Source organism: Glandiceps talaboti, chromosome 5 (assembly GCF_964340395.1).
Source record: "Glandiceps talaboti chromosome 5, keGlaTala1.1, whole genome shotgun sequence".
Classification (NCBI taxonomy): Eukaryota; Metazoa; Hemichordata; class Enteropneusta; family Spengelidae; genus Glandiceps; species Glandiceps talaboti.
Genome location: NC_135553.1, coordinates 20,009,038 through 20,030,286, shown reverse-complemented (window position 1 = coordinate 20,030,286; position 21,249 = coordinate 20,009,038). Strand labels below are relative to the sequence as shown.

The 21,249-nt window shown below is 38.4% G+C and overlaps 2 protein-coding genes across 2 annotated transcripts in view; both read left to right on the top strand.

Moving 5' to 3' along the window:
- The first annotated feature begins 10,472 nt into the window (after window positions 1–10,472).
- LOC144435871 (uncharacterized) lies at window positions 10,473–11,903 on the top strand. Its single transcript, XM_078124509.1, has 2 exons — window positions 10,473–11,165; window positions 11,389–11,903. Exons 1-2 carry the CDS (start codon window positions 10,821–10,823, stop codon window positions 11,863–11,865), a joined length of 822 nt encoding a protein of 273 aa, XP_077980635.1. The 5' UTR covers window positions 10,473–10,820; the 3' UTR covers window positions 11,866–11,903.
- Window positions 11,904–12,333: 430 nt separating this feature from the next.
- The window catches only part of LOC144435465 (galactosylceramide sulfotransferase-like), a 31,586-nt gene continuing 22,670 nt past the window's right edge, over window positions 12,334–21,249 (top strand). Inside the window, exon 1 of the mRNA XM_078124058.1 lies at window positions 12,334–13,387. Coding sequence (XP_077980184.1) covers window positions 12,344–13,387 — 1,044 coding nt within the window. The 5' untranslated portion in view covers window positions 12,334–12,343. The remainder of the gene's footprint in view (window positions 13,388–21,249) is intronic.

Genomic DNA, 21,249 nt, shown 5'->3' with positions numbered 1-21,249 from the left:
TTGCAGTTGTATTCATTGAAGTAGGCATATGGAGGGTTATTTTTGTGTTTCCCACAGATTTGCAGACTGCACGGGCTGTGATGCACACGCTGACCAGAAACTATTTTTGGCCTTACTATATAACATGCTTACAGTTCATTTTTTTCAATCTTTGTTGTTTGTTATTTCGTTTGGTTTTTACACACTATTGGACTTAAATATTGTCGTCAAAAATAATATCATCGGTTTTGTGTTATTGCCTTACATAGACTGGTTCGTTCATCTACAGACTTGGACGAAATCGCCTATAATTAACCATATACACAGGGCACCTTGCACACCCCTGTATATACCTAGGGTTGTGCATATAGCTGTACCACGTTTTAAGTAAAACTAAAGTCGTCGCCTCGCTCCGATCGGGAACAATACTACTATAACCGCCTACGGTGCTCGCTATCAGTACGCCGTTATAGTAGTATTGCTCCGGATCGGAGCGAGACGACGACTTTAGTTTTAGATAAAACATAGCAAAAAAGGCACGAGCGACTGTCGACAGCTAAATTCCCAACAGCGAAATTATATTATATCACCCGCTAAAAATATTATTTGGGTGCGTTCCGATGGTACAGGCTCTGAATGACCCTTGACCTTTAACCTTATCATGAAGGTTTGGTATTGTCCTTACTGTTGTCTGCTACTTTCGAAAGTTCACTTCAATTCACGTCTACAATAAATAAGACGAAGAAGTAACTATAATTATTTATCAACTTTGATATAATTGCATTGTTTCCTGTGCAATTCACCCGTTGTTCAACAATATTCAACAGCTTCGAATAGTTTTTTTTTTGTGTGATAATGTGATAATGTAATGATTATCTTTTTAATCATCAGGAAAATTTGTTGCATTTTTCACTGAGTTATTTTGGAATTTAGTTTTTTGGAAATATTTGGCGCTAACCTGCTCCTTTCTGTCTAAATCTGTCCATATTTTATGTCAATGGTTCTGGAAAGAACATGTTTAACTCGGTGGAACATGACTGTGTAGATAGATGTGTGTATGTGCTATTTTCAGTGTACGAACTGACATAGAATCTATATGCCTATATAATAATACAAGCTAGAAAGCAAATAAAACATATTATGGGACAATACTTGGAAAAATAGTCGTAAGATTCAATTCCAAAATGGCAAAACGTGTATGGGTTGTCATAATCATAAGATAAAGATAAACTCACACGCAATCTATAACAACTTATTACGCCATAATGCTCTTTGTGCGAATCTGCGCACTACTATGATAAGTATATACTCACCTGCGGCTCAAATTTGTGGAATCATACTCGGAGCATTACGTAATTCTTATATTAATTCCTTGGGATAAGCATAGACGTAGGGTCTATGGGATAATATAGAAAGCAAAGACCAAGCCTATATGTTCCAGGTGCGCAAAGACATATTCTCAGTATTGCAAACGAAATTGTGACACTATAGCTATTTAAAGAACAGCAAAGATTAGTACATCATATGTGCTACTTTGATATAAGTTGGAATTCTTCCAATCCATTCACCATTGTTAGTGCAAGTTCTGGTAGTGTCACTACAGGCAGGGTTACACCCATCATCGACGTTGATTGTCACTTCTATTCAGATGGCAATGGCAACAGTAGACAACATATCATTCGTTGGGTGTGATATTTATAAATATACTGTTACATTAGAATTATCTTCTGGCATTGTTAGAACATTTGATTGGCGGCTGCATATTTGGGGATTTTCTCGACATTTTTAAACTTGTAATATATTATGTCGTTAGGATTTGAACGTTGACAGAGACATAAACAGAGACGAAATGGTCACTGGACATTGCATAGGTTTAATTTGTAACCTCTAAATAGGGCAAGGTCATTACATTGTCGACGTCCTTTTATTGATTTCAAGTTGTAAAGACATCGTATATTGTCCCTTTATTGATTTCAAGTTGTAAAGACATGGTCTTACTTTGTATAAAAAACATAATAATATTGGGTTCTTATATAGCACTTTCCCACGCCGTGCTCAATGTACAATTATTACCTCTGGCTCGGATCAGACGGGTACAACGGCTCTTTAGTCTTCCTTAACTCCCCGGGGAGCATACAATTCATTGCAGCCATTTAAGCGGATGGGATTAAAGCCTTTATATTATAACCTACATCCTACCAGGTCCCCAATGATACAGCTGGGTTGACTGAGGCACCAATCTTGCCCAAAGACTTTAGTCACAGAAGCAAACAGTAGGCAGCAAGAGGGCTTGAACCTGCACCATGTAGATTCCAAGCCGGTCACTCTAACCACTCATCCATCACGACTCCACATATCCACTGTTATCAACATCTACACAACTGTTTCATTCAGGCATATCATTCCTTTATTTATTTATTTCAAGTTGCAAAGACATATACCGACCCTTAGTCTGCAATATATCTTCACAGCTGTATTTTTATTACACTTGCATTTGTCCTTTAAATTCACGTTATTTTACGAGCTCAAGAGGAGTGTCTTCGCTCGTAAAATAACGTGAATTCAAAGGTACCAACAGACCATTATCAGAACACACAACGTTGTAATATTTGTATAAATTGTCCAAATATCCGACATAGACGGGTTGTCGTTAATCAAAACACGCAAACGAAACATTTGAGGAGTTTTTGCAAAACTTGGCTGAAAACGTGTACCAAAACCTCGCAATACTTTCTTCCCGTTATTACTGAGAACACAACATAATCAGGTCATGAGCAACAGCTAAATTTCTTACATATAAATCTACAGTTCATCGAAGTTAATTTTTTTTAGCGACGGATGTCAAGAAACATTCCGTGGGTTATTACTATCTAAGTAGTTTCTTTACAAACGTATATAGTCTTTACAATCGACCAATCGGAGAATGTGTCTCTCAATGTGGGCGGGAATAAATCGTAACGCATGCGTATAGGTAACTATACAACCAAGTGCGAATTACCTATTTGTTATTTGTATTTGTACTGAAGACGGTGACAAGAGGAAACCAAGAAAATGAGGTAAACTTACTTTATTTTTCAAAGCAACTATTTGCCTTTTTAAAATTTCTTTTGCGATTTTGTTTGCGCCTGCCTTAACATACATGTTCTCATTTCTGCATATATTTACTACATATACGTTCAAAACACAGTTTAATTATCATGGATACTTTTGACCTGAGTTGATCATGACAGACCTCACAGAACACGTCCCTGCTTCAAACAGAACCAAGCATAACAACGTCGACTTCTCTAGCGCATTTTCAAATTCATTTGGACGTGAACTTTCCGATTGTCGCGTCGTGGAAACACTCGATGATGGATTGAATTAGCAGAGCTTATGACGAAGTGCCCAGGTATCTTCAATTCAATTCACTAACTTTATTATCCATATACGAATGCGGAAATTTGTCTTTAGGCTCAAACGTCAATTTACAAAACAAAGACATCCAGATGGGAGTTTATCAAAAGATCTGTGGAAGGGTTGCACATGCATATGGTCATTGACAATTTTCTAAGAGCGAGCTTTCCTGTTAACTGCCTTGTGATAGTGACATGCCAATGTAACTTGACGACAGTCAATGATCTTCTCTGCTGTGTTTACAATTCGGTTGAGTTTACTCCTGTTTTTAACTGTGAAGTTACCATACCAACAAGGATTACATTGAAAGTCAAAACACTTTCAATGATAGACCTATATACCAATTGCAGCACATTCTGATTGACATCAAATGACTTTAATGTCCTAATAAGGAGATACAGTCTCTGTTGAGCCTTTTTTCGCGATAGAGACTGTGTTTTCGGCGAAAGAGAGCTTGCCATCAAGAATTGACCCAATGTATTTGAAACTAGTAACAACTTCGACAGAATCGATCGTCATTCATTGATACAGGCGTGAAATGATAAATTACTTTGTGTGCTACAACCAATTCTTTTATTTTTGCAACATTCATTTCGAAAAAGCTGTCTTTACACCAATTATTTAAAATGTGAATATTACAAAAATAATCAACTAAAGAGTCTTCATCAAGTAATAGACCAATAAGTGCCATGTCATCGGCAAATTTAAACAGACAACTTATTGCAGTATTGCATCTCATGTGATCAGTATAAATGTGGGTGATACACCCAACCTTGGGGAGCAACAACGTTCAGTACAATTTCATCAGACATATAACCATTAACGCAAACCCGCTGAGGTCTATCCTTAAGAAAGTCGCGGATCCAAAGAACTAAGTTAGAATTAACATTTAACTCAATCAAATGCTTTAATAGAACGTATAACTGTATAGTATTAAATGCGCTGGAGAAGTCTATCAAAACGAATCCGTACGTACGTACGAATTCTAACGTTCTAAATGCTGTACAATTAAGATAGTGTAATAGATGCATCCCCTACACCCCTGTGGGCTTTATACGCAAACTGAAAGAGATCTAACTTGTTAACTACCTCACAAAGCAATAACTCAATTCATAACAATACTCCCCATACACTTGCACAAAATTGATGTCAAGGTAATCGGCCGGTAGTCGCCGTTTAACTGTTTAGGGTTGGGCTTCTTTGGAACTGGAATGATTGTGAATGTCTTCCATGTGTGTAGAACAACATGTCAATCTACTTGGCAACGTATTACAATCATACAGCCCCTGGTTATTAACTCAGACGATGGTCAGTGCTAAAAAGGAGTGTTGACTCATCATGTAAATTAGTCGGAATATTACCAGTTACTTTGTCACCATGGTAACATAAATAATATACAGTGTGTGGCAAACGTAGTCACTTTTTCCATTTAGCTTGTCTACCTTTTTTTATCTTCATTCAAATGTTTGGCTCTATTGTAGTCTTGAGTTATTGAAGACCACTTGAAAAGGCACAATAATACACAATGGTGGATGGACTGAGTGACCCGTGGAATCGAACGGTCGACGTCATGACCGGCTTACACCGTCTCTTGCTCGGAATAGTTCGGCTGAGAAATCAATCAAGTGCAGGCTGACAGTGTTCATATATTCAAATATGACATCTCCCGATAGATGTCATAAAAACTTGCACAGCTACCCTAATATTATATTTCAACTCTTTTCTTTATATGCAAGAACGTTATTTTGCTAATTTAAGTACATATAACATATATATATTATAAACTTTCATATTACGTTTATCACTCCCCGCCGCCATGTTTGACCATCTATCAGCCTGGCTATTCGGGTTTATTGCCGACAGAATGTGCGCCCACCATCCCATATCAAACAAGTGTAAAAAAACTGAACTGGTACACACTGTGATAAACCCGGTGAGGAATGGTGTACATTGTACTCATTAGAGTTAAAAAAACAAACTGATTTAAATGTCTCATAAAGGTGATCATATTGTTTTGTATGTTTCTCTTAGCAACTATATGAGTCATTCGGTTAATTATAAAAAGTATAAAAAATTTTTTAAAAATCATCTTCTTCACGTTTCTCTCCCTCTCCTCTTCCTCATCTCTAACTTCTTTTTATTGGATTCCTGGTAACAAGCCCTTCCCATAATCTCCACAAAATTGGCATGTTCTCAAGTCCACTACTTGAATAACTTTTGTCATGAAAGAAATCCTCTGTTTGTGAGCAATTGTCGTCGCCGCTGCCATGACTGTAGAGATGGCGTCGACAGTCCAGACACTTGCCTATTTTGCCAGCGAAAGTGCTGTGTACAACCGACATTTGTAATAATTGCCGAAATTTGTAATAAACCGAAATTTGTAATAAAAAAAGTAGATGTCGGAGCTAAACATTTGGGTCGGTTGGGTAATGAGAAACATATTGTTGGAATACAGTCCTATTAAGATATAGCCTAATTACCGAACCTAATTAATTATGCATATTAATCTTTAAAAATAAAAACTATGCGAGGCTTTATAGGATATTTTGGCCTTTTCTGGTTGATGTATGCACCACGAAAGTTTGTGGAATTTGAAGTATGCACTCTCTAGATATATATGACTTAATTACTGAAAATCAATAATTTATGCAAATTACACACTAACATTAAAAACTAGGCCAACTGCCTTTATAGGGCATTTGTGCTTTATTATGTTAGATATATATACCAAATATTGTGGAATTTGAAGTGTGAATTCTCTAGTTATAGCCTAATTACCGAAACTAATTAATTATGCACACTAATCATTAAAACTAAAAACTATTCCAACAGGCTTTATAGGATATGTGTGCTTTGTTATGGTTGATGTAATTACTAAAAACCATTGATTATGCAAATCACTAATTAATCTTCATTGGATATTTACCAAAATCGTATTAGTTCTGGTGTTTAGCATAGGGAAGATGTGTAGCAAGTATAATTAGAATCGGTAAGATAGGTTTTGAGATATCATGTCCCCAGACAGACAGACAGACAGACAGACAGACAGACAGACAGACAGACAGACAAGAGTATAACATAACCCCCCCCCCTTACGAGAGGTAAAAAATAGGATCACTCTAAGGATAAAACCATAGATCTTCTACATACATTATTGGAATGCAAAATTCTGAGATATAGCTATTATAAATAAGTACCTCTAAATTGGAAAGTTAATTATATGAAACTGTATAAAATGTCAAGCCTGCATAGTTAATATATTACCTAATCGAAAAATTATTAATTATGCAAATTATGAATTAAAACTATAAGCTACATCAACAAACATTATATGACATATGAACTCAGAATTTGAAGTGTGCATTCTTTAGATATAGCCTTATTACCAACACTAATTAATTATGCACACTAATTGTTAAAACTGAAAAGTATGCCAACAGGCTTTGTTATGGTTAATACACGTACAAAATTACATTGAATTTGAAGTTTGAATTCTTAAGACATAGTCTAATTACAAAAACATGAATTTTGCAAATGATTAATTAGTGTTCATATGAAGATATGTAGCAAGTTTCATTAGAATCGATGCATTAGCTTTCGAGATATCGTGTCCTCAGTCTGACGCACACATACATACATACATACATACATACATACATACATACATACATACATACATACATACATACATACACATATATACATACATAGACAAACAGACAGACAGACAGACAGACAGACAGACAGACAGACAGTTAAAAGGTATAACATAAACTGCCCTTACGGGAGGTAGAAATAACATGCATATTACGAATTAAATTTATACTTCAAAATTCGCGTCTACGTTCAGCGCTACATTTTCTTGCGTTTTTCTTTGGAATGTTACCATTATTATTATGCATCTGTGTTACACAATCCCATACACATACTTGTTACTAGTATTATGTTAATGAACAAATTGCTTCATAGTTAAGTTGTTATCGATTAGGTCTTGATACAGAGAGGTATTGGTATTGAGGTCTAGCGAAAATATAGCCATTTTTTCCTTCCATAAGGAAGGAGATACATTAGGGCTGAAATGCCTCTGTGTGTGTATGTGTGTGTGTGTGTGTGTGTGTGTGTTTGTTTGATTGTTTGTTTGTTTGTCTGTCTGTCTGTCTGTCTGTCTGTCTGTCTGTCTGTCTGTCTGTCTGTCTGTCTGTCTGTCTGTCTGTCCGTCTGTTTCATTGTTTTCTCCAAAATGGCTGGCTCAATTCAAACGAAATTTTGCACAAGTGTTCCGTTGAGTAATGGCAAGAACTGATTATGGTTTGGTAAAAATCCCATGAATATAAATGTAAATTTGCGTAATTAATTACTCGATCGGCTGGTCGCACATGCACTTCGTTTCGAAAGTGCGCCACCAACATCAATGTAAGGTAAACCAGGAAGCTACGGTACGGATACACGCTGTTGTTCTACACTGAGAAAGACTCTGTTTTCAGGGGTTTCAAGTATTTGTATTGATATTTTCATTAAATCTGAAGATTATTACATCAAATTAAAGCAAGGAGGAGAGCACTAAAAATACACATAATCTGTAAGCTTTATTGCAAAATATACAGTCATCACAGGAATCGACTGTTACTGTTTATTTGATGAACCTACACGTTTTGGAGAAATGATCCAGCACATGATAGTATGCCATGACTGTATAGAGAGGGCTCGTTTCAGTTTTGTGTCATCGTCTAGAGAAGACGAATGGGTATTCAAACGTAATGAGAGAGGGTATATAGATATTTTACATAGAATAGACATTTAATATTGAGCAACTTTGCTTATATGCACTCCTCTGACTTTTGTATGCATTTGTTTTGGGTAAATAAAAAAATGATATATTACACAAAGTTGATAGTAATCGTATTTTTTATTTTTGAAAAAGTAAATCATTATCAAACATCATCAAATTGTTCGGTGCTATCTTTTGTGATAGTGTGAAGGATATGTTCTTCTCATCAATGTTTATCGTACTGTATGACTTGCATTCTTCCAAAAATCAAGATGTGTCTTTCCAGATGATCGTCAAGATGTCTGGTCATTTAATCTTGCCAACTGTTCCAATGATTCGTTGTCCCTATTGTGTGTACGGGTCCTGCCTGATAAACAGTTCCATCGATTCTTGTAGGTTTAGGTTTCGATTCATAACAATATCCATTTTCTCGATGTGGTAATCTATTTTGTCTTCTAGATACCTTCTTCTCTTGTGCTCTTGTATCAAAACCCCTGCAAGTAGATTGCAGCTGCCCGATCTCAGTATTTCCAATTCTCTCTCCAGTTTCGCCTTTTGACTTCGTGTACAGACATTGATGTTTCTTATCAGAGTCTCGACGAGTTGCGAATCGCAGTCACTCCTTGTTGAAACGTGTTGGAATTGCCTCATACTGGACATTTTGTCAGTATAGCAGTGATGAGAATGTCGCTCAAATGGAAAAGCATGCAGATATTTATAGGCAACAACAAGACAATTATGACGTCGTGATGTGGCTTGATGGGGCACGTGCATGTTCTTCACGTCCAAAAAAAATAGTATTTTTTCCACATCCAGAAACTTATGACGTCATGTTTTCTCTACACGTGATGTGGCTTGATATAATATCGTATCATGGTGCATGTTTTTTACGTAAAGAAAATGACGTCACAGTTTTTCCACATCCTTGTGCTTTATACACTTTGAATTATACGTCATGGTGAAAATCAGCGGGTTAAAAAGCAGATCGTTTATTACATCGATTTCGTTGTCGGTCATTTTGACAAAAGAATTTTGTTCCCATATGCGAAGTGACGTTTCGACGATGGAGTGATGTGAGTTCCTTAAACCATAGAAGAGCGACGGCACCATTGTTATAATTTAAGTTAAACTTCTTTTCTTTCATCGCTGCATGTCAACTTCACCCTCGATTTACTAGTAGAACACAAGTAGTCATTGTTCGGGACACATACGTTGTCAGGGTATTTAAGGTATTTTTTTTTATCGGAAGGTTTTGGCAAACACTGTGTCTATAGCTACCTTGCCTTCGTTTGGCAGAGACCTTGTTCCGATGCCGGTAAAGTTGTACGTCAGTGACGGAGTTTGAACGTCGACGAATTTCTCTTGATCCGTGTCAAAGGTGTACCACTTTAATGAACCGCGAGTTTTGCTCGTCTTCTTGTCTTTTGTACAGTCGTAGACATATACACGAATGTTATTGTCGACGGCTAATTGAACCGTCCATCCTGTTCCTCCCTCGCATGTTTTTCTGTCTTCGGTAAGTAAACCGACGGCAAAGACTGCATGCGAGTCTTTGACTTGGTACCAGTTCCTCCGTAGTAAGTTGTCACAGAATTTATTCCGCGTTGGGAAATGTCTTTTCAGAGTTTGGTTAGCTGTTTTCAATTTATCATCCGCTAAATTGAGATTGTTTTGACTGAGAAAGACCCTTGCTTTGTTCTTCACGGCGTGTTTTTCAAACGAATACACTTTAGAGATGATATTGTACTTTGTTGCCGTTTCCTGCCAGTAAAGATCGCTGCCCTTTGCTCCGCCAGTATGATTGATGTATTTACCCCCCTCGTCGCCAAATTCAATATTGTTGTGTAATCCCGTTTTCGATTTTGAATTCGTTGGTAAAAGGTCTTGCCCATTTCCCCGCTCTGCCCCGACTCGACACCTATTTTCCATCACTCATCTGAGAAATTGACACTGTGCACACAAACCCGCTACTTATCTATTCTGCCTCTTTGTGTGTGCGACTTAAAAGTTTAGGTCGTACGAGCGCAGTTGAATTAATAACACAATGTGAGAGACACACACACAATTGACACGTGACTTCACGTGACTCGCTGCCTACGTCATTAGACGTCTTAGTGGTCACAAACGTGTGTGGTGGGGGCAGCTACGTGTAGCAAGAATGTTACTTACAACACTGCGAGTGTGCTTGCTACAGTATTGTTAGTGTTAATACGAACGTGATTCTGTCGAAATGCATGTTGTCGACATCATCACATGGACACAATGAAAGAAGACGTGACGTCATAAATATTTGTGAACATCATATCGTTGGACGTGCATATTTTTCACGTCAAAGAAAAAATGACGTCACATTTTTTCCACATCCATGAATTTACAACTTGCATGCTGTCGACATCATCACACGGACACAATGAAAGAAGACGTGACGTCATAAATATTTGAGAACATCATATCGTGGGACTTGTGATTAACGTGCATATATTTTCACGTCAAAGAAAAAAATGACATCACATGTTTTTCCTCATCCATTTTACAGCTTGTTGACATCACATATAATGTGGTATATCTGATCACGTGATGTCAGAATTATTTGAGAAACAAGGCAATATAAATGACGTCCATGACGTAATGAAACAAGATGTGACGTCAGAAATATTTGCAAAACAAGGCTATATATATGACAACGATCATTATGTGCAGCAACATAAGTGAAAGAACATCATCAGTCCACAACATGACATCAGCTACTAAGAGGCACCAGGAGAAAATCGACAAAGAGTTAGCCAAAAGACACAAACGTAAAATCCACAAGATGACATCAACGAAGAAAAAACTACAAGTGAAAATGGATAAAGAGGCAGCCAAAAGATGCAAACGTAAAATCAGGAGGAGCAAAGAAAGGTCGAGGGCTGTACAACAAGTGGTGCATAAAGAGATGTTGAAAGAGATTGCACAGTGTCAAACGATCAGACCACCAAAATCAACTCGTCCTTGTAAACCAGATGATTACTTGGCATATTTGGTGAGTGACAAATGACAAAATTTTCTTTCTGTAGTACTGTGAAAAGGGTATATATATATATATATATATATATATATATATATATATATATATATATATATATATATATATATATATATATATATATATATATATATATATGGTGTTTTGGGGGTGTGGGTGTTCTTGCTTTCGTATGAGTTTATTAAGGTTGTTTTATTTGTTTGTTTTCGTTTGCCTACAGGAACTTCGAGAAAGGGTTTACCAAGAGTCCAGACTTTTCAAACACAAGTATCCACTGGTATATCTGTACCTCATGAATTGCAAGACAGTGCAGAAGAAAACGTGTTTGGTGAAAACCTCTCTGGAAGTATGTGTGAAGGGAATGGCTAGAATGATGTTCAATACCAACCTTGAAGATAGAGCTGCATCTGCATATAAACTGAATGTGATATGCAAAGCATTGGCAATTTGGGCACCTTTCTTCTCCCCAAGTATGCTACAGGAAGAAGAAGGAGATAAAGCAAGGCCATGTAGATTTCAGTTTTTCCTGACAGTCTTTCCCTGTGGCAGACATTTGCCTTCTGATGATGAAATCAACAAAGTTCAATGTGCATACGAGGACCGTGTTGAAAACTCTTTGGAAGAAAAACCAACCATGGAAGAACTTGTTCTCTTCATGCAACTTGTTACAAATGAAATGCGACAAATGAAGGCCTAATTTAATTAGCCTTGTGATTCGAAAATAAATCTGTTTAATATTAACCACATAACAAAAGTGTATTTCATAGTGCTTTGATTGGTATGTAAGTCACACACACACTTCAACAGAGATGGTTTCTTTTGTTTTTAACATTTTATTTTATTTTATTACACTTTAACTTGTTCCATGGTGAAAGCGAATGGTTTTGACGAGTAAAAATGGGATGAATGTGATTGCACATGCAATGAAGTAGGAGATGTATCTCGTCTTGACAACGTTGTCTTGCTGCTAGATGGCGTTTCACGTGGCGTAGGGTATGCACTAACATTAACATTATACTAGAAGAGTTTAGTCAAGGCTGTATGTAAAGTATGTTCACTCGTCGACGCGTACAAGGTATATAAACTCTAAGGGGTTTTTTGCCCCAACAAATCGTATATCCCTGACTTGATAAATTTGTTTTTATCTTTGCTCATACTAGATCAATACTGTCGGCATGAAGAACTTATTGTATAAACTTCATATCGTCACCCTTGTTATACTGAGTGTCGTCTCCTGCAAATTCTTCTTCGAGCTCAGTTATTCCAACTTCAACTCTAATTGGAAAAAATACTCTTCTATTCCTGTTCATGACATCTTCAGAGGAAGAAACGCTGATGCTAATGTCTCGGTGACGGTTCCAACATGTAAACCAAAGAAAAACATAGCGTTTTCTAAGCTACATAAATGCGGTAGCAGTACAGTTCTTAATATACTGCTAAGGTATGGTGACATGAACAATCTGACCTTCGTTCTCCCGCCTTCAGGAAACTATCTGGGATGGCCCAAGCCATTCGATAAACGAAAAGCGATGAAAGTGCCCTGGAACGAGTATAACATATTTACACACCATTCACGATTTAGCTATGAAGGTATCAGCGCCATTATGCCCCCGAGCACTGTATATGTTACTTGTTTGAGACAGCCCGTATCATTATTTCAATCCTCATTCACTTATTTCGACTTTGGCAATTATGTTGGTCTAAAAGGCCCCGCAGGTTTGAAAGAATTCGCTGACGGTATCGAATATTATTATAATAAATCACATAATGCACGATTATTGAATCCTATGCTGTTTGACCTTGGTATGAACTCAGAGGATATGTGGAACGTGACAAATATTGACAACAAAATTAAATATATAGACGAAACATTTAATTTAATAATGATAGCAGAGTACATGGATGAATCGCTTGTGTTGCTCAAAGAATTGATGTGTTGGGATACAGACGATATTGTAGCATTTTCAATGAATGCACGAGCACCAAAATCAAAAAGTAACATTACTGAAGAAGTGGCAGGAAAGGTACTGAAGTGGCATGCTGGAGATGTAAAATTGTATGACCATTTTAATACAACACTTTGGAAACGTATTGAAAGTTTCGGAAGAGAGCGAATACAAACAGAACTAGCAAAACTGAAATCGAGGCGGGAATACTATTCCAACCATTGTATTGAGAAAGTCATTACAAATGATCCCAAAGTGTGGCGCCCAAATCATGTAAGTGTACAAAGCATCAAAATCAAACCATCTGTAAAGAATGACACAATGTGTCTTGGATTGACGAGAACAGAACTTCCATTCACATATTATGTCAGGAAGAAACAGTTACAAAATGTGCGTAATTACATTTTTCCTGACAGTCTCTCCCCGTGGCAGACATTTGCCTTGTCATGATGAAAAGCACAAAGTATGAAGACCATTGAGTTGAAAAATCGACCAAAAACCACTTTTACACACAAAAAAAAACTGTTGCGAGTCACACACATATTTCCGTTTACAAATGATTTTTTATTAATCTCCAAAAAACGAACTTGAAAAATTCAGTTTGGCATATGTAAATGTAAGTAACTAACAAAAAAAAAACAACCACAACACTGGATGCACACACGCGTATTGTGTATTCTACTGCCTAAAAACACAGACAGTCATTAAAACATCTTCAACTAAAAAAGTATTGGAGCGTGCATTTCCTGCTTTTCAATACGCGGGGGGAGTGCAACTCACGAAACATTTTCGAGTGTTTAACATGTAGTATGTAGGCGGCGAAGCACCAGCTCCGTTATAGGCAGTGACAATGACGGTATAGTCGGCCATAGAAGTAAGATTTGTGAAAGTGTGTCCACGTAAGCCACTTTCTAGAATCAATTCTTTGCCGGTTTCATTCGTACCCTTACGAAGATCAAAATGGTAACGCTCGATAACGCCATTGGAAAATACAGGATCTTGTCTAACAACAACCGTCATCTCGACACTGTCCCCTTCCAAGAAAGCAAGACTGATTCTCAACTTTACACCATCGAAAGGCGCAGCCTGGTCTGTCAATACATGTAAGGTGTCACCATAATCGCTCCACGACCCGTTAACGCCGTATTCTGTGCGACATTTTGCGCGGAAGGAGTATGCCGTGTAGGGCTTTAGTGCAACAGCGACGAAAGTGTCTTTGTTGTAGGCGTCGTTGATGTTTTTCCACGTTTGATCTTCAGAAACATCATCTCTGTATTGTAAAGCGTACCCCACCTGCAAATAATCTTCAATCCAATTGTCCGGCTTGCCTACCCTGACGTGTACAGTGTAGGGTGTCTTTCGCACGAGTGTTAGGCTAGCGGGTGGTCTGGTACGCGTCTGCGTATCGGGGTTGAACTTAATCTCCTTTTCGTCATGGCCGTAAGCATTCGATACCACAATCCTCATTACGTGGAGGCTGCCGTAGTTGGTCCACCTGTCGAAAAAACACGATCGCCGACCTCTCGTCTCAACGTCTGGACAGTCACGCCATGCTGAAGTTGACTCAAAGTAGTGGCGGTACGTAAAAACCTCTACCGTGTCATTTGTCGAGTCCACCAAATCCCACTCACACCACATCTCGAGAATATTCTCGCTGTAACATTTAAAGTCCGAAATCACTGGTCTCACACCGACGTGCAAATTAACGTTGGCGTAGACCGCATTATGTTTACGACGTCTTCCCCCTACCTTCCTACATGTGTACCGACCAGTGTCAGAATAAGTGATGTTTTCTATTCGGAGGTTCAAGTCCGTCCCGTTCACATTAACGTCGAGTTTAGGTGGTAATTCACCACCTTCATACTGCCACAAAAGTCGGCGTGCATCTCTGCGTCGAGGGTGCCGACACGTAAGGATAACATCGTCACCAACACTGGAGTAAACCTCTTCGGCTTTGATGGAAAGACAGCCAAAACAGGCGATGAGGAAAACAACACAAGCGAGCACAGCAGGCTTCATACTTAGTTGATAATGAGGAAAGATCACCCCTTGCCTTCTTTTATAACCGTGGACTAACCGTCGTAATTTGCATAAAAGACGTGACGAATGTGTTTTACTTGCGTGGATGAAAAAAAAAACACCAGAAAATTTGTTTGTATATATATATATATATATATATATTTATCACATAAATACGTGCACATGTCGCTCTTTGTTACGCGAGGGAGAAGAAACTTACAGCATTCATGTGGGCATTTCTTTCGATGAAGAAAAAACGAATGGTGGACAAAGGCGTACAGAACTTCCATTCACAGATTACGTCAAGGAGAAACAGCGTTTTTCCTGACAGTCTCTCCCTATGACAGACATCTTCCTTGTGATGATGAAAAGCACAAAGTATGAAGACCGTTGAGTCGAAAACTCGTTGGTAGAAAAACCGACCATGGAAGAATTTGTTCTCTTTATGCAACTTATTACAAATGAAATGCGACAAATGAAGGCCTAATTTAATAAGCCTTGTAATTCGAAAATAAATCTGTTTTATTAACCACATAACAAAGTGTATTTTATAGTGCTTTTATTCTTATGTAATTCACACACACACACACACACACACACACACACACATTTCAACAGAGATGGATTCTTTTGTTTTTTAACATTTTATTTTATTTTATTATACTTTAACTTGTTCCATGGTGAAAGCGACTGGTTTTGACGAGTAAAAATAGGATGAATGTGATTGCACATGCAATGACAACACAAAAAACAATTGCTGTTATTGTAGAAAGGTACACACTGCCTGTCTTATCCGCTCTCGAAGGACGCAATGTCGAATGTACATTTGTCATTGTCATTTTGCCTGTCGACGTTGTTTGTTGTATTTTATTAAAAGTTTTTGAAGATATCTCTGACAATGTTTCTCCAACCGTCGACAATGCTTTATGAGATGTTACATCCGGTGAAAGAGATGGTACTTGCATAGTGGAAGTTATTTCTTGTGAAGTAGGAGATGTATATGGTGACGATGTTGTCCTGCTGCTAGATGGTGTTGTATGTGACGTGGTAGACATTTGAGTCATGTCGTCGTCCAGAATGGATGATGTTGCTTGTAATGTGGAAGTTGATAACGTTATTTCATCTTGTGTATTTTCAATTTCTGCTACCTCTTCAAGTATTTCATCTGTGGTTGATATTTCTTGTGAAGTTGGAGATGTATATGGTGACGATGTTGTCATGCTGCTAGATGGTGTTGTATGTGACGTGGTAGACCTTTGAGTCATGTCGTCGTCCAGAATGGATGATGTTGCTTGTAATGTGGAAGTTGATAACGTTATTTCGTCTTGTGTATTTTCAATTTCTGCTACCTCTTCACGTATTTCAGCTGTGGTTGATATTTCACGTGATGTATAGGATGTACCTTGTGGTGACGACGTTGTCTTACTGCTAGATGGTGTTTCACGTGAAGTGGTAGACATTTGAGTCATGTCTTCCTCCAGAATGGATGATGTTGCTTGTAATGTGGATGGTGATAACGTTGTTTCATCTTGTGTATTTTCAATTTCTGCTACCTCTTCACGTATTTCAGCTGTGGTTGATATATCACGTGATGTAGGGGGTGTACCTTGTGGTGACGACGTTGTCTTACTGCTAGATGGTGTTTCACGTGAAGTGGTAGACATTTGAGTCATGTCTTCCTCCAGAATGGATGATGTTGCTTGTAATGTGGATGGTGATAACGTTGTTTCATCTTGTGTATTTTCAATTTCTGCTACCTCTTCACGTATTTCAGCTGTGGTTGATATATCACGTGATGTAGGGGGTGTACCTTGTGGTGACGACGTTGTCTTACTGCTAGATGGTGTTTCACGTGAAGTGGTAGACATTTGAGTCATGTCTTCGTCCAGAATGGATGATGTTGCTTGTAATGTGGAAGGTGATAACGTTATTTCGTCTTGTGTATTTTCAATTTCTGCTACCTCTTCACGTATTTCAGCTGTGGTTGATATTTCACGTGATGTAGGGGATGTACCTTGTGGTGACGACGTTATTTCACGTGAAGTGATAGACATTTGAGTCATGTCGTCCTCCAGAATGGATGATGTTGCTTGTAATGTGGAAGGTGATAACGTTATTTCGTCTTGTGTATTTTCAATTTCTGCTACCTCTTCACGTATTTCAGCTGTGGTTGATATTTCACGTGATGTAGGGGATGTACCTTGTGGTGACGACGTTGTTTCACGTGAGGTGATAGACATTTGAGTCATTTCTTCCTCCAGAATGGATGATGTTGCTTGTAATGTGGAAGGTGATAACGTTATTTCGTCTTGTGTATTTTCAATTTCTGCTACCTCTTCAAGTATTTCATTTGTGGTTGATATTTCTTGTGAAGTTGGAGATGTATATGGTGACGATGTTGTCATGCTGCTAGATGGTGTTGTATGTGACGTGGTAGACCTTTGATTCATGTCGTCGTCCAGAATGGATGATGTTGCTTGTAATGTGGAAGGTGATAACGTTATTTCGTCTTGTGTATTTTCAATTTCTGCTACCTCTTCACGTATTTCAGCTGTGGTTGATATTTCACGTGATGTAGGGGATGTACCTTGTGGTGACGACGTTGTTTCACGTGAAGTGATAGACATTTGAGTCATGTCGTCCTCCAGAATGGATGATGTTGCTTGTAATGTGGAAGGTGATAACGTTATTTCGTCTTGTATATTTTCAATTTCTGCTACCTCTTCACGTATTTCAGCTGTGGTTGATATTTCACGTGATGTATAGGATGTTCCTTGTGGTGACGACGTTGTCTTACTGCTAGATGGTGTTTCACGTGAAGTGGTAGACATTTGAGTCATGTCTTCCTCCAGAATGGATGATGTTGCTTGTAATGTGGAAGGTGATAACGTTGTTTCATCTTGTGTATTTTCAATTTCTGCTACCTCTTCACGTATTTCAGCTGTGGTTGATATTTCACGTGATGTAGGGGACGTACCTTGTGGTGACGACGTTGTTTCACGTGAAGTGATAGACATTTGAGTCATGTCGTCCTCCAGAATGGATGATGTTGCTTGTAATGTGGAAGGTGATAACGTTATTTCGTCTTGTGTATTTTCAATTGCTGCTACCTCTTCACGTATTTCAGCTGTGGTTGATATTTCACGTGATGTAGGGGACGTACCTTGTGGTGACGACGTTGTTTCACGTGAAGTGATAGACATTTGAGTCATGTCGTCCTCCAGAATGGATGATGTTGCTTGTAATGTGGAAGGTGATAATGTTATTTCGTCTTGTGTATTTTCAATTGCTGCTACCTCTTCACGTATTTCACGTGATGTAGGGGACGTACCTTGTGGTGACGACGTTGTTTCAGTTTCACGTGAAGTGGTAGACATTTGAGTCATGTCTTCCTCCAGAATGGATGATGTTGCTTGTAATGTGGAAAGTGTATGTAGAGTGTTTAGTGATGTAGGACAGACAATGTCCCTTGTTGCCCACTCGTTGAACCTGTTTTGACAATAAAGGTGCTTGAGCCTGCAGTCACACGCACAGTTATTACGTCTGCACTGAAAGGCACTTCCGTTCCAATGCCTCAAACACATGTCTGTAGATATACATGATTCCCTCTCTTGTGTGACTGTCGTCCCAGCATCACAATGGCATTCTTGTGTACCATTCTCATACAGCTCTCCCATATGACAGGTTTTTAGTGTTCTATCCGTCATCCAGGAAAAGCATGTATCTGACGTGGAGAATGTTTCATAATCTGTACAGTTCTGCGAAAACACGTCCCATGATTTACAGTTGACTTCCTCAACAGAAGCAAACCTACAATTAAGTGTCACAATCAGTCTGGTTGTTTGGGGCAGTGAACATGATAGAGAATATTCGCCTGATGTGCTGTTGCAGTTGCATTCACAATGTCTATTGCTGCATACGATACGTTGCCTACCGTAATACACACAATCAGTTGACAATCTGCATGTGCCAAGGTGCTGACCATCACTGCATGGGCAACCATTGCTGTTTGACATACACTGTGGTATTATCTTTCCGTCACCGCCATGTGGCCAAATGCCACAAGATGGGTCAGGGAGCTGCATTTCACAAGATTCTCCAACCCTGCCTTGTTGTCTACACAGACAGTTGCTATTGTTGGTAGCAAGGTTTTCAATGAGAAAACCTTTGCCGCTTGCACACGGTGTTTGGGTTACATCATAAAAATGTATGTCACTGATCTTCTCACTGAATGCAAGACAAAGTGTCAAAAATACCAAAAGGAATAGTAAACGAGTTTTCTCTTCCATTCTTTTGTATTTTATTTTATCACAATATATATATATATTGCATAAATACATTACTTCCAGAACTATGTTGTGTGTGATAATGTTACTTGATGATGTTTGATCCGAATGACTAAATTATATGTCAAAGTGGCAAACACAATTAGAAACGTCAATCCGATGATTACTCCAATGACTATCCCAATTATGTTGTGTTGTTTGTGACGATCAATATTTTCTCCACTCTTCCTCTCTGTGTTGGTATTGGTGTTGTCACCAGTTTTGGTATTCCTTATGTTACTCTCACTTGGTTTGGTTTTCGGCTTTTTGGGACAGATTAATTTGCCAAGTATTTGTTTTACAGGAAGCTGACATGCCCAGACGCCTTTTTGTTTACCTTTGTCCAGACACAAACAGTTACAGTATTTGACTTTGCAAGTGTACGTTGGATGAGTATCCAGTGCTGTGAAACGCATATGTTGAAGACATGTGTCTGTTTGATTCATGTCGTGTGGTAATACTGGACAATTGGCAGTTTCATTGAAACAATCACACTCCTCCCCTTCGTCGAGAGCCATGCATTCTGGTCTACCAACATCTTCTGTCCACCGTTTATGCCAATACCACTGTGCAACACATGGTGATGATGAAACCATAATACCATTTTTTGGCTGAATTGTTGATGCGCTTCTCTTTTCTGTGATAGGGGTTGGTGTTGTTGTGTGTTGTTGTCCGTTGGGAGTAGGACACAAATATTGAACTCGATACATCTCTACAGGCTGTGTTTCGCCACATTGAAAAGTACCCTGTCCTTGTGAACAACGACAGGTACACAATTGATGTTCATAGAACATCTGAAACTGATGTGTGGAAGTTTTAGTTGTGTTGATGTGATCACCGAATTTATAACATGCCGTATCGTCGCAAGTACACGTTGTATGACATGCTATGTCTCCAAATGCAATCAATGACCTCGAGTCTTTGGGTAAGACATAGATATCATCTCGAGGAACACATTCACATGAAACCATGTACACGAGAATGCTTAGAATTAAAACACACAAAGACAACACCTTCATTTCTCTCTTTTCTTTTAAAAGTTTCCAATTTGTTTTACGTTAGTATAGATTTTCCCGTCACGAAAATCCTACACTAGTTTTTCTACTGTCCTTTCTCTTAAATTGGAACATGATGTGGATGGAAGGGGTTGGTCTCCTTTATTGACTGGATTTTTATCTTTTTTTGTTGTTTGTTCTTTTGGCCTGGACACTTTTATGTCAGGGGGTAGTTTTCCACCATAAGATGCCATGGACAGTGCCGACTTGATGGATACTGGCTCGTAGTGGCTATGGACGCCTATTAAAATACCGTGATAAAAAACAAGGAAAAACACCCTTATGCTCCACGACATGTACATCACTTTTGACCAAAAGGGACCTAGTCTGTTTTTAGGGCAGTTGTACACGTCTGTTCTTGCTGGACTCGTTCGAAGAATAACCTCCATGCATTCCTCCTCACTACTGTCTAACCTGTAACATTCTGGGAATAAATGCGTGTTGTCAAATAAACAAGGACCTGTTAACAAAAATATGCCTCGTTTTGCAAAATCGAGCAGGGCAAAAGCAACAGATGTTATGGCTATTGTGTACGTGACCATAGATAAGCATCGTCTGATTGCATCGTTGTGTTTTGCATTGGACACAAGTCTTCTTCCTTTGTCTTCTCTCAGAGAGTAACTGAGCAGGCAACAGGCCAAAAAGGGTATAGTGGGTAACCAACTGATCATACTGTAGCTTTCATACCCTGGCAGTGCCTCCACAAACAGACATGCACACAACACAACAGTGGCCA

Coding starts and splice junctions, on each gene's coding strand:
- LOC144435871 (XM_078124509.1), top strand. CDS start 10,821: ATGACAACGATCATTATGTGCAGCAACATAAGTGAAAGAACATCATCA. Junction 11,166..11,388: donor ATGATTACTTGGCATATTTG/GTGAGTGACAAA, acceptor GTTTGCCTACAG/GAACTTCGAGAAAGGGTTTA.